This window comes from Solanum dulcamara, chromosome 10, assembly GCF_947179165.1.
Source record: "Solanum dulcamara chromosome 10, daSolDulc1.2, whole genome shotgun sequence".
Classification (NCBI taxonomy): Eukaryota; Viridiplantae; Streptophyta; class Magnoliopsida; order Solanales; family Solanaceae; genus Solanum; species Solanum dulcamara.
This window is the reverse complement of record NC_077246.1, coordinates 4,996,071-5,010,143: the sequence shown is the minus strand read 5'-3', so window position 1 is coordinate 5,010,143 and position 14,073 is coordinate 4,996,071. Positions and strand designations below refer to the sequence as shown.

The 14,073-nt window shown below is 34.1% G+C and overlaps 1 protein-coding gene across 2 annotated transcripts; it reads right to left on the bottom strand.

Moving 5' to 3' along the window:
- Positions 1–7,397: 7,397 nt before the first annotated feature.
- LOC129871300 (protein LAZ1-like) lies at positions 7,398–13,249 on the bottom strand. Of its 2 annotated transcripts, XM_055946201.1 has the most exons (8): positions 12,892–13,246; positions 12,763–12,819; positions 11,558–11,666; positions 10,895–11,079; positions 10,718–10,806; positions 9,946–10,207; positions 9,045–9,296; positions 7,398–8,168 (listed from the first exon to the last, which is right to left on the bottom strand). In XM_055946201.1, the coding sequence occupies exons 1-8, from the start codon at positions 13,051–13,053 to the stop codon at positions 7,827–7,829; spliced, it is 1,458 nt and encodes a 485-aa protein (XP_055802176.1). In that variant the 5' UTR covers positions 13,054–13,246; the 3' UTR covers positions 7,398–7,826. The 2 variants fall into 2 exon arrangements, with proteins under 2 accessions (XP_055802176.1, XP_055802177.1); XM_055946202.1 differs by lacking the exon at positions 7,398–8,168 and having other exon boundaries at positions 9,101–9,301; positions 12,892–13,249.
- Between the last annotated feature and the right edge of the window lie 824 nt (positions 13,250–14,073).

Here is a 14,073-nt window from a genome sequence, read left to right as displayed (position 1 = left end):
TTGAGGGAATACTCCCTCACACTCATACTCCCTTGATGGAGGTTGATGAGATCTTGGATTTTGGCCTTCCTAAGCTCCAACGAGAAGAAACGGTCCAGGAAGGTACTTTTTGAACTCTTTCCATTATATCGGTCCCCTTTCTTCATTCCTCTCAACAATCCATTGCTTATACCACACTCGAGCCATGCCTTTTAGTTAGTAAGTCATTAGTTCAACTTTTTCAATCGGTGACACGCTCATGAAATCCACCATCCGGTACTAGCTTAGAACCATCGAACTCGGGTAAATTCATACTTTGAAAATCCCAAATCTGAGAGGCTAAATTTTGTACTTGAGGAGGAGGGACACCTTGATTCCCTTGGTGGGATACAACTTGAGCCAATAATGCGACAATGTTGTGGAACTCGGCATGAGTTACCCCTTCCTCATGATGTGGGATATCCAAAATCGGAGGAGCTTGGTCCTCATCATAAACCCTTGCTCTTGGAGGTGCTCTTCCACGAGGCATTATCTAAAGAACATAAAATTTATTGTTAGTTAGAGGAAAACTTAGGACACTCTAGGGCATGACATGAATTGAAAGAAGCGAAGACCCTCCTAAACGTCCCATAGTCTAATATTCATAGTTGTGGTGCACTTCACAACTATGAACAAGACTCTATTTGATGTGGTATGTTGGACTCCGAGGACTATTTTAAAAACTCGTGCTCCGATAGTTCTACAAGGTCGTTATGGAGGGTCCTATAAAGGTTTTTTAAAAAAACTGATGGAATGTCATATCACCAAAAAAACATGGCTAACACATTAAAAACTAAAAAAATTGCCTAATTCCTGTTGAGTGACCCCTAAATACTAAGAAAATATGCTTAGGCTATATGTACTACTCCCTAGGCCGTTACAGAGGGTCCTAAAAGGTTTTACAAAAAAATTGACCAAAATCCATATCATCAAAAAATTCATGGGCTAACACACGAAAAACTAAAAAAATCGCATAATTCTTATTGAGCGACCCCTAAATGCTAAAAAAAATATCATAGATCATGCCAGGATACACATACTCTTCCACAAGGTCATAACGGAGAGTCATGTAAATGTTTCACAAAAAATTAGCCGAAAATTATATCAAGAAAACATTTATGGCTAACACACACGAAAAAAGTGAGAAAATTGTGTAATTCCTGTTGAATGACCCTTAAATACTAAGAAAGTGTTGTAGATTGTGCCAAGGCTCACATATTATTACCTCAGTTCATTACGGAGGATCTTGTAAAGATTTTTCAAAAAAAGTTGATCGAAAGTCATATCACTAGTAAATTCATTAGTTAACACACACGAAAAATTGAGAAAATCGCCTAATTCTTGTAGACTGGCCCTAAATGCTAAGAAAAAGTTATGTATCAACCCAAGGAGACACGTATTGTTCTCACATGTCTTTACGAAGGGTCATGTTAATATTCGGCAAAAAAATTGACCGAAAGTCATATCTCCAAAAAATTAATAGGCTAACACACTTAAAAATTTGAGAAAATTGCCTAATCTCTGTTGAGTACCCGTAAATGATAACAAATTTTCGTAGATCATGCCAATGCTAGATGTATTGTTTCCCCAAGTCGTTACTGAGGTACCTATAAAGATTTTGCAAAATAATTGACTGAAAACCATATCATCAAAAATTCATGTGCTAACACACACTAAAAATTGAGAAAATCAGCTAATTCATATTAAGTGACCTCTAAATTCTAAGAAAGTATCATTGATCATGTCGAGGTTTCACATACTGTTCCCCCAAGTTACTGAGGGTCCTCTAAAAGTTTTGGAAAAAACAAGTCGAAAATCATATCACCAAAAAAATTATGCACTAAACACACTCGATAAACTGAGAAAATTGCCTAATCTCCGTTGTAGCCCCTAAATGCTAAGAAATTTCCATGCATCATGTTGAGGCTAAATGTACTACTCCCCTAGGTCTTTACAGAGAATACTGTAAAAAAAATCATAAAACTTTTAATGAAAGTCATATTACTAAAAAAATCATGGGCTAACACATATGAAAAACCGAGAAAATAAAGTAATTAATGTAGAGTGGCCCCTAAATGCTAAAATAATGTCATACTACATGTATTGTTCCTATGGGTTGTTATGGAAATTCATGTAAAAAATTTACAAAAAAATTGATCGAAAGTCATATAACCAAAAATATTCATAGTCTAAAACACACAAAAACTAAGAAAATTGCCTAATTCTTGTTAATGGCCTCTAAATGCTAAGAAAATATAGTAGTTAATGTCAAGGCTACACGTACTATTCCCACGGGTTGTTACAGAGAGTCTTGTAAAGGTTTTGCAAAAATTTTGAACGAAAGTCAAATCACCAAAAGAATTCATGGGCTCACGAAAAAACTGAGAAAATCATCTAATTTATTTTGAATGTTTCCTAGATGTTGAGAAAATATCATAGATCATGTCGCGACTACACATATTGTTCCCCCAAGTCGCTACAGAGGATTATATAAAGGTTTTGCAAAAAAATTGAATTAAAGTTGTATCACCAAAAAAATCATGGACTAACACACGAAAAACTGAAAAAATTGTCTAATTCTTGTTGAGTGGACCCTAAATGCTAAGAAAAAGTCGTGGATCATGCCTAGACTACACGTATTATTCCTACAGGTCTTTTTAGAAGGTCTTGAAAAGGTTTTGCAAAAAAATTGATCACAAGTCATATCACCAAAATATTCATAAGCTAACACACATGAAAAACTGATAAAATCACCTAAATCTTGTTTAGTGATCTCTAAATGTTAAGAAATTATTATGGATCATGCAGAGGCTATATGTACTATTCCACCAAGTCATTATGGAGGGTCCTATAAAGGGTTTTTAAAAAAATTGATCGAAAACCACATCACAAAAAAATCATGGGCTAACACGCACGAAAAATTAAGAAAAATATTTAATTTATGTCAAGTGGCCTCAAAATACTAAAAAAAGTATCGTGCATCATGCCCTGGCTACACCTACTATTCCCATAGGTTGTTACAGAGGTTTCAGTAAAGGGTTTTCAAAAAGATTTACCAAAAACAGTACCACTAAAAAATCATGGGCTAACACACAGGAAAATCTTATAAAATTGCTTAATTCCTATTGAGTGACCTCTAAATGCAATGAAAATGTTGTGTATCATGTCAAGGCTACACGTACTATTCCCTCGGATCGTTACAGAGGGATCTATAAAGGTTTTACAAAAAAATTAATCAAAAATAATATCTCTAAAAATTTCATTGGCAAACATAAAAAAATTTGAGAAAATCGTCTAATTCATATTGAGTGCCCCTAAATGCTAAGAAAGTGTCATGGATCATGCCGATGTTACATGTATTGTTTCCCCAGGTCTTTATAGAGGGTCCTATAAAGAATTTGTAAAGAAAATTGATTGAAAGTCATATTATCAAAAAATCATAGGCTAACACATACAAAAAAGTGAGAAAATCGTCTAATTCATGTTGAGTGGCCCCTAAATGTTAAGAATATTTCGTGGATCATAATGAGGCTACGCATACTATTCTCCTAGGTCATTACCGAGGGCCCTATAAATATTTTATAAATAAATTGATCGAAAGTCATATTACCAAAAAATTCATAAGTTAACACACGCGAAAAATTGAGAAATTCGCTTAATTCCTTTTGAGTGACTCCTAAATGCCAAGAAAGACTTGTCGATCATATTGAGGCTACACATACTGTTTCCCAAGTTACAGAGGGTCTTGTAAAGACTTTGTAAAAAAAATCACCGAAAGTCATATTACCAAAAAATTCATGAGCTAACACACACGAAAAATTTTAAAAATCGCCTATTTCTTGTTGAGTGATTCCTAAATGCTAAGAAAGTGTTGTGGATCATGTCGAAGTTACACATATTGTTCCCTAAGGTCGTTAAAAAAAGTCCTGTAAAGGTTTGAAAAAAAATTGACAAAAAGTCACATTACCAAAAAAAATCATCGGCTAACAAACATGAAAAACTGAGAAAATCAGTTAATTCTAATTGATTGGCCCTAAGTGCTAAAAATAAGTGTCATGGATCATGCTGATGCTACACGTATTGTTCCCCCATGTCGTTACAGAGAGTCCAACAAAGGTTTTGTAATAAAATTAATCAAAAGTCATATCAACAAAAATTTCATAGACTACACATACGGAAAAAAAATCACATATTTCATGTTGAGTGACCTCTAAATGCTAAGAAAGTGTTGTAGATCATGTCAAGACTACACTTACTGTTCTCCCAAATCGTGATGGAGGGTTCAGTAAAGGTTTTACAAAAATAAATGACCGAAAACCATATAATCAAAAATTCATGGGGTAACACATACGCAAAACTGAAAAAATTGCCTAATTACTGTTAAGTGTCCCCTAAATGCTAAGAAAATATTGTGGATCATGTCGAGGCTACATATATTGTTCCTCCAGTTCATTACAGCGGGTCCTGTAAAGGTTTGGCAAAAACAATCGATCGAAAGTCATATCACCAAAAAATTTATGGCTAAACCACACAAAAACTAGAAAAATATTTGTCTAATTTCTGTTGAGTGGCCCTTAAATGCCAAGAAATATCGTGAATCATGGTAAGGTTCCCCCAGTTCATTACAGATGTTCTTTTAAATGTTTTGCAAAAAAATTTAACTGAGGATAAACGTATTGTTCTCCCGGGTCGTTACAGGGGGTCCTGTAAAGGTTGTACAAAAAAATTGAACGAAAGCAATATCACCAAAAAAATATTGAGCTGACACACAAAAAACTAAAAAAAACTGCTTAATTCCTGTTAATTGACCCCTAAGAAAGTATCGTGGATCATGTCAAAGCTACATTTACTCTTCTTCTGGTTGTTACAGAGGGTCCTATAAAAGTTTTACAATTTTTTTTTACCGAAAGTCATATCACCAAAAAAATTATTAGTTAACACATACGAAAAACTGAGAAAATTGCTCAATTCCAATTAAGTGACCCTTAAATATATACTAACAATTGAGATAACCTTGAATTCTTGTTTAATTTGTGGCACATAAACTCTAATAAGATAATAGTGATATTAGCCTCTAAAATAATAATATCATTTAATAGGTCATGGCCAATGGACTCATAAAATTTGAGTTCGAATAGAGTCGGTCACACATATTTCAGAAAATTTATGAAAATAAACATAAAAATCAAGATAATCTTGAATTCCTGTTTCATGACACATAAACTCCATAAAAAAACAACTTTCGATCAACCAATGAACCCCTAAAATTTAATGTCAAAAAGAATCGGTCATATATATTTTGGAAAATCATGGGGTAATACACGCGAAAGGCTCAAATAATCATGAATTCTTATTTCGTGACACAAAAAAGGGCAGCCCGATGCACTAAAGCTATCGCTATGCGCAGGGTCCGGGGAAGGGCCCGACCACAAGGGTCTATTGTACGCAGCCTTACCTTGCATTTCTACAAGAGACTGTTTTCAAAGCTTGAACCCGTGATACAAACTCAAAAAATATATACCCCTTTCGAGAAGACTGAATATCATTTTATAGATATCACCAATGAACCCAAAAAAATTGAGCTCAAACAAAGTCGATCAAACATATATCGAAAATAATAATAACCAGCAACTACTACTGGCTCATCATCAGTACTAGGGGTGGCAAAATCAAACCCAACCCGTCCAATCCGTTTAAGTTTGGATTGGTTATTGACTCACTCATTCATTAGCTTAACCCATTTCAACTCATTAAAAATTAGGTTGATATGTAATCTAAATTGGCTCATGAGAAATCTTGTTAAAATATTTTTAAAAAACTTTTTTTTTTCAATTTGATATATTATATATAGTCATAATAAAGAAAAAAAAATTATTAGGTACTAAAATAGTTTAAAAGAACAAATAAAAAAGAAAAAATTTCATAAATGGCAAACATATTAAGCTTAATCTATGGGTATAGTTTCTCTAATTATTCTCCATAGCTATATTTATGTTTGCTATGGTCATTAATGTTTGTATATTTCGTTGCATTATACAAATTAGTCTTTCTCGTTTGTAGATCTTGCTGCATTATACAAATTATTCGCTATATATTAGCTTCTACATTTGTATATTCGCTTTCATATGTGTATATTAACTTTCAGATTTGTATATTCGTTTTCAGATTTGTATATGAGCCCCAAAATTTGTATAATAGCAAATTTCATTAAACTATACCCAATTCGTGTAATTAATTGAAATTATACTCTTATCGTATAATTATAGTAGTAATATTTGTCAATTCGCATAACTTTCCCATAAAACAATTAAGCTTAGTAAAAATTGGATTAGGTTGGGCCTTGACCCGTTATATAGCCTATTACCTAACCCATTTTGACCCAACCCGTTTTGACCCAAAAAAATTTGAATTGGGTTGGGTTGAGACTGGGTATTGACCCAATTATTGTCTTAATCCATTATGACCCGTCCAAATTTGACCCAATCCGTCTAACTGGCACCTCTAAATTCAGTACCATGTACTCAAGCATCTTCATCGGACGTGAACTTGTTAAAGAATGCAGATTATCGGGATGGACTTTTTTACATCTATTGTAGAGCTCGATCACTATTGATCATTTCTTCTCAGTCAATTGACTAAACTTTCACCTTAGCTTGTTGGCGAGGATTTGATTCGCACCTTATAATTCCGTTCCCCATTACCTCTTTAAAAAAGGAAAAAAAAAAGAACTCATGCAAAGAAGATATTCAAGTATCCTCTCACAAAATTATATAAACTTGATGAAAAATGACTTAAGACCCTGTTTGGATTGGCTTAAAAGTTCGTCAAACCTACTTTTAAGTTAAAAATAACTTTAAATAAGTTTTAAATGACTTTAAAAAAGTTAAAAACCAAAAATAAGACTCCCTATTTTTTTATTTTTTGACTTGAAAGTCATTTTAGTTTGACTTTTTATTTTTTAACTTAAAAACTCTTTTTTTCAACCAATCCAAACGGGTTCTTAGACGTATATTGGATTTGAGAGAATCTTCATAAGTTTAGCAGAGAATATCTGCTTATTCTCAAACACAAATCCAAAATACACATATCATGCTTGGATGTCCCAATTATCCTGTTCTTTGATTTCAATTACCACCTGTATTTTTTTGTGCTTCGATTATCTAATCGCATTATTCTGTTGTCATCATATTATTCTTTCTTTTGTATACTGTGTACTGCTTTCCATTTCACATTTATGTATTCCCTTTTTCAAATTGCTTGGAAATACTTTATTTAAGCCAATAATCTATTAGAAATAGTCTCTCTATCTCTACGAGATACGAGTAAGACATGCATACACTTACTCTTCTTAGACCCCATTTGTGACATTACACATGATATGTTGTTGTCATGCTGAAATACATCTCAACAAAGTTACACTTGTTAAAACTGTAGAGTAGTCAGCTATTTAGTAGCTATTCTCTTTACACATGAATGAAGAAACCTCAAGCAGCTTACAAATCCAGATACAGAGGGGTCATAAACCCAGGAGGATAAATAAACCTATACAACATTTCAAAAACCATTTATGTGCAGCAACAATGACAATGTATATAATCAATCAAGAAGTGCTTTCATAATATATAGCACTTCCATTTCTAAAGAGGATAAGAAAAGGAAATATGAATTCTCTGAAGCAAAACTTCTACTTCCTTGGAGAAGAAAGAATAATGTAGTGGGGAATAAAGCAACTCCGCAGGCTCCCAAACGAGAAGATGCATACTATGCGCAGATCTTTAGGATTTTACTTTTCAGCTCTTCGTCCTTGACTAATCCTTGGTAACCCACCTTTGACCACGAACTTGTATAGCACCAAAGTTCTGATCACTGCTACTCTCTCCTCCACTTTCTGCACTGGTATATTCAGATTTTCGACGGTGCTTCTTCCTCCTAGAAGTTCCACTATCACTTACGCTTCCATTCAAAAGGGGATCATCTATCCCACGTATGACTCTTCTTGTTGGAGATGATGAGGCAACACCACTATTATCTTTTGTTTTTCTCCCTATGTCATGCTTCTTTATGTTCTGAGAGATTTTATGTAATTTTTGAATTCCTTTCTCTACAGGTTCTACTGCTTGGGTTACTGTGAATTTCAAGTCATTCACTATCTGCTTGCAGGACCAGAAATTATTGTTAGCAAGGAGAAGAGTGAAAGATGGAGACAGTAGGCTCAACGGAATAAATTTAAGAAAATTCAAGCTTAGCTCAAGAGTAAACAGGACATGATCGAGTTCGAGCTGCAACTCAAGCTTATAGTATATACCCTTGTTTGACGAGATAAGCTTATATTAGATATTCCTTCAACCCAATTTACATGAGTATTTTCATTTAAGAATGTCCCAACATGTTTGCAGCACTCCACTAATAATATAAACTATACAATATTCACTACTTTCAAGAATTGTTTAGCATACAGAAAACTTTGATGTGATCATTTTTCTATTAAACTAATTTATAACTACTACTCAAGCATTTTGTTAAACCATCATGATTAAAGTTTTGGCAGTGAGAAAAAAATCAATTTCTCACAATGGGCAGAAAATAGTGATACCGGAAAGTCGCACGGATTCTGTTCAACCGCAGAGAGATGACAGACCGTCTGCAATCATTAGTAATTGAAATAGGTTGACTTTATTAGGACGGCGAGGACATATTGGTAAGTACGAAGTGTGTGTGAGAGGAGAATGCACTTTGAATCCTCAGAATATGATGAACTCCTAAGACTAGAGAAATCAAACAATAGGAACTGTGAGTAGGAGGAGAAAACACTCCAATTCCCTGGGATGATCATTTCATCTATCCTTGAACTTTGTGTCATTAAAAATAATAGTATCCGGAATTGGATGACACTTAAATGGGCTAAAAAGCATACTTGAGATGTCAGGATTTGCAATAGAAAGTTATTAGGTTTAGACACACTAATAGGTAGCTTCAAAAACAACATGGGCTCAAAGCATAAATAGCAAGGAGAAAGATATGCTTACATATTCACCACCTCCAATAAAGATATCTCTAACACTTTCTCTTATGGTTGTTCCGCCCCTATCATCAATGTCCAGTTGAGGAAGACGTGATTTGGTGCGACGTTCACTATCTCTAACCTCGTCAGGATCTACTGGCAAATCAGCAGATACATAATCTCCAAGAACTGCAACATCCCCAGTAAAACAGTCTCCCATCAGCTCGTATGGCTTGGCAGGGAAGACATAGAGGTGGACCACAGAAGCAATGCCCATCTGTACTGGATGAATAACAAGAGCTTTTAAACTTCAAAATTTTGGAGGAATATCAAGCATCAATATATCACAAATAGGAGCTTAGTGTCTATATTCATCAGTGACATTACCCATCCCTCGACCCTCATACCCCAAAGAAACCTTCAGAAAAATAAAAATCATGGGCAGGGTTTGTGCTTATATTTTCTTCCTTCATTTTATGGGTAGGGGAAAGAAACTTGCCTTTGACCCTAAATAAAGAACAAAGCAGTCCTGAAATACTCCAGGGTCAACAATATGAAACCTCACAACGGGACAAGCAAATTCTAAAGCATTATGCAGGCAGTTAATGTCTAAAAGAAGAGTTATTGAGAGCAGCTTTCGACAATAATAGGCATCAGTTCCAGTAGCACATCAGTATGCATCATAAGCATAGATCAAATGGCACATGGATGCATCAGTTGTAAAACATAACATGTTGAACGAATGCAAGATCCATCATGTATGTTTAGAGCTTATCTTCAAGTTTTGTAGCCCACACGTTAATGAAATAACAAGCAACATTGTGTGCAATTCCTTAGGAGCAATCACAAAAGAAAATTCCTGATGGCCCAAACAAGACGTTTGGTATTAGAAGTAATAAAAACATGCCCAGTTCCAGAACAATTACCTCAATGCATATGATAAAATCTTGAATGCTGGATTTAAACTGTAAAGCTTGGGTTATTGGACTTTTAAGGAAACCAAGTGTAGAAAGCAGGGCTATTGCCAGGCCTTGCCACCACGTTAAGAAAACAATTGACTTGAAAGTTAGAAACTTGTACAGCGGCTTGATGTGAGATAATTCATCCTTTGTAATAGTATAAAATTGAACTAAGCAATACAATGCCCATGATTGACTGAAATTCAAAACCACAGCCATATATGGATACCTACAAAGACAAGACAGATAATGTAAGAGATATCTTGGACATTTATTTCATTACTTACATGGTCAAATCAGCATGATATCATGGTATTGAATGTCAAAATATTTCTAGACAAATAATTATTTATAGGAGTATTTGCCAAATAGGTGCAGCTTTATACCCATAAATTGAATATTGAGGCCTATGCAGTCACTATTCATGAATTATTGCGGGATAGACTTCCACTCAAACTTAACACCCTTTGCCTGGCTGGCTGGCTGTCTCATATAAAATGTATGCACATAAAGACATGATAACTTAAGCTTCGCCAAAAGGCACACAAAGACAGTCTCATGCTGGATGGCACCAAGGAGGATAAAATGAAGGAATATTTTCCCATTATCCGAGGAAAGTGGCAAAGGACCATCGGTATCATGGGAAGAAAACAAAAACGTAGGATACAAAGATTATTTGATCAAAGCGATGGATAAAAGGCCAAATCCAGCTGAAAACAAGAAGAAGAGCGTTTCTTACCCACAATTCCATTTGAAGTCTCCTTCACAATATACATCAAAACCTTCCAGAATCACTGCTAAAGTAGCAGTAAATGCTTTGATTATCATCTGCAGATTTTGTGTTGTATATATTTAAGTCAAGAGACGAGAAAGCTTGACGGTCCAAAGGAATATAGGCTCTAAGTCAGGCACTTACATATTGGACAATTCCAAACTTGATAACTTGGTAGACCCACTGACCAAGTTTCCATGGCTTGAAAATATAATTCATGGGAAAATGATGCTTAACAATCCCCTTTTCAGAGCCATGCTCTAGTAGTGGCATCTTTGAACCTGCACGTCCTTCCCTCTTCATAAATTGTATGGTCCTCTTTTCTCCACCTAATTCAAAAAAAATGGAGGGGAAAAACGAAAGGAAGAAAAACACAAATAACTGAGCAGGTTCACATAAGAGATTTTGGATACATTTTGCTGGTGACCAGTGGTATCGACTAGTAAAATCAAACCAAGACAAATTTAAGCTTTGCAAACTTCACTTAACATTTTTACAGTATAGGGGCACTTAAGAAGAACACATAGCAAATAAGGCACACCAGCCCTTTATATCAAGCAGTCAAACTTCAGTTGTCATACCAACAAGAAACATGTGAGCATGTGTGTGTGTGTGTGTGAGAGAGAGAGAAGGAATCTGCTAATGAATAGGAGAACGACAATGAATAGCTATCACATCTTCTCAAGTTGCAAAACAAGGGAAAAAACTCTTTCTTTATGCAGGAAGGTTAGTTGGGTTACTTTCCTAAATCTAAACATTAGATGGAAGTGGCCAAGTAATCAGACTTAACATAGAAAATATCCATACCTAAACATGCAACAAGATACCTCCCAAAGCAGTACATGGCAAGGGATTCATAACAATCACGCAGTATCCCAATTTCAACAGTAATCGCCGGATTTACCAATGACACAAACTGAAAAATAAGCCATATTAGAGAATTAACCAAGTAAACTCCTGTGGGTCTATGACAATAACTCACAAAGTCAAAACGAGCTGAGATCTTCAACAAAAATGATTGCCTTTGCTGTGCGTTTAACTTAATCCCGTAAGATTTTAACAAAACTTTGTGAAACAAATATCATAAATATCAACTTCGAATATCCAGGACTAAACCGTCTCTCATTATTTTCCTTCACTTTGATGGAGTGTGAAAGTGAAGGCCCTTACCAAGGAATGTCAATGTCTAATATACAAAGAGATAAAAACTTTGAACACTTGACAAATGTTACTACTTCTGAAATTGAGGATAGTATGTTCTGCTCTCTTTCAAATTTGCTTTTTTTCTCATATGATTATGATATGTACCTCTATAACCGTTAGACAATTTGTATGTTATCATATTAAATTCACTTTTTCCTATCGGTGTTATCACCTTCAACTAGCAACCAACTTGAACACTATTAACATATCTCTTCCTTGTTTTTCTTCTCTGAAGTTTTTACTGTTTATTTCTTTTCAACATAAGATACTAATGAACCTGAGCAATAAGGTTATCTTCCTCCTTTTTTTCCCTTTCAGTACCTCTTACTGACAAACCTCTATATTTCATTTTGCCTCCTCAACGACTGAGCTTTATCACTATCATTGTTATTGATATTAACAAGTGATCATGACAACTCGTTGATCTTTTTTTTTTTGGATAACCATGGTGTCCGGACTAGCTTGCGCGTACCTCGACAAGATGTCAGAGGATATCTGCTACCTCCCACCAGCAAACAGGTATAAGGTAACTCTGTCCACCAAGACTAGAACAGATAGATACCTGCTACCTCTCACAAGCAAACAGGTATAAGGTAAATCTGTCCACCAATACTAGAACAGATTGAAAAGAAATCACCTAATTTTTAGTCTCTACGGAGATTGAACCTGAGACCTCATGTTCCTCAACTCACTCCATTAACTACTAAGCCACATTTTCAGTTTGGTATTTGGAGAAAGATTTTGTCTTTCTGCAAATCCCAACTCATATAACTTAGAAAATCAAGGAAAATGGAAACAGAAAAACTCACTGATTCAACAGCATAACAAGGTACCATCAATATCACTCCAATCAAAAACTTTTGTTCCTGCCATTACAAAACAGATACATATAGAATCATAAAAACTGAAAGAAAACATCAAAAAGTAGAGTTTTTTACCTCTGGATTTTTGTAAACTGATAAGTGATCGAAAATGAGATACATAGAGAATGCGAATGTAAGGATTACGAAGAACCCAGCAACTAGAGTTGCCCATATAGGTGCTGAATAACTGCTAAGCAGATTCAAATAATCCGATGAAATTGACATTATCCTCTGCATCCAGCTACCTTTTAGGGTTCAAATTCGTCTAAAATTTTGAATTTTTTTTTCCTAATGATCAAATTGTTCCTCCTAAAATTGAGATCAAATGATGAATCATCGATAAACGGAATACTTGAAAATTGAGTTTTCAAATTGAGCTTAGCTTTTTAAAGTTTTTTTTTTCTTCCTAATTTTGAATCGGTACTATTGAATGTTGAAAAGAATTAAGAACCCGCCTTTTATTCGGATATTCGGAGACTAAAAAAGATTATTAAATTAAGAAAGGATAAAGATGGAAAATGATCAAAATGGTCTTTATTATTATATATATATAAAAAAATGGTTTCATTTGGTACTGAATGTTAAATATGATGGAAATGATTTTAATTAATGTATTACAAAAAGTGATAATTTGGTCCTAAATTATATAAGTCAAAGAGTTAAAAAAATATTCTCTTTCTTTTTAGTTGTCATGTTATTTAAAAAATTAGATTACATTAATTTAATATTTTAAAATTAAAATTTAAATATTCAAAAATTATATAAAAATTACAATAAATTGAGCCGTCCAACTCAATTAGAAGGAGATCCTTGACACTTTAAGAATTTTTCTAATTTCATATTACAACAAAAGTAAAGCTTGTTCAAAAACTTAACTTTAAACGGCACAAAGAAAAATATCATGAGAAAAATAAATTCTTCTGAGTTATAGCATTTTATGGTTAAACCTTGCATTAAGATTTTTAGCAATATTTTTTTTTAGGTTTAATTTCTCTTTCTTGTTCTTTTTTGGTTTGATTCTGATAGAGATTACACAAATTTCATAGTGTCAAGAGCTAATTACATCATATCTCTACTTTTTCCAAATTTATAAAAATTTCTTGAATTTGGTGGAATCCGAATACATCACGACTAGGGGTGTACATGGACTGGATTGGTTCGGATTTTTTACAAACCAAACCAAACCATTTGTGTCGGTTATTAAATCTATAAACCAAACCAAACCAATAAAAGTCGGGTTTTTCGATATCAATTTTT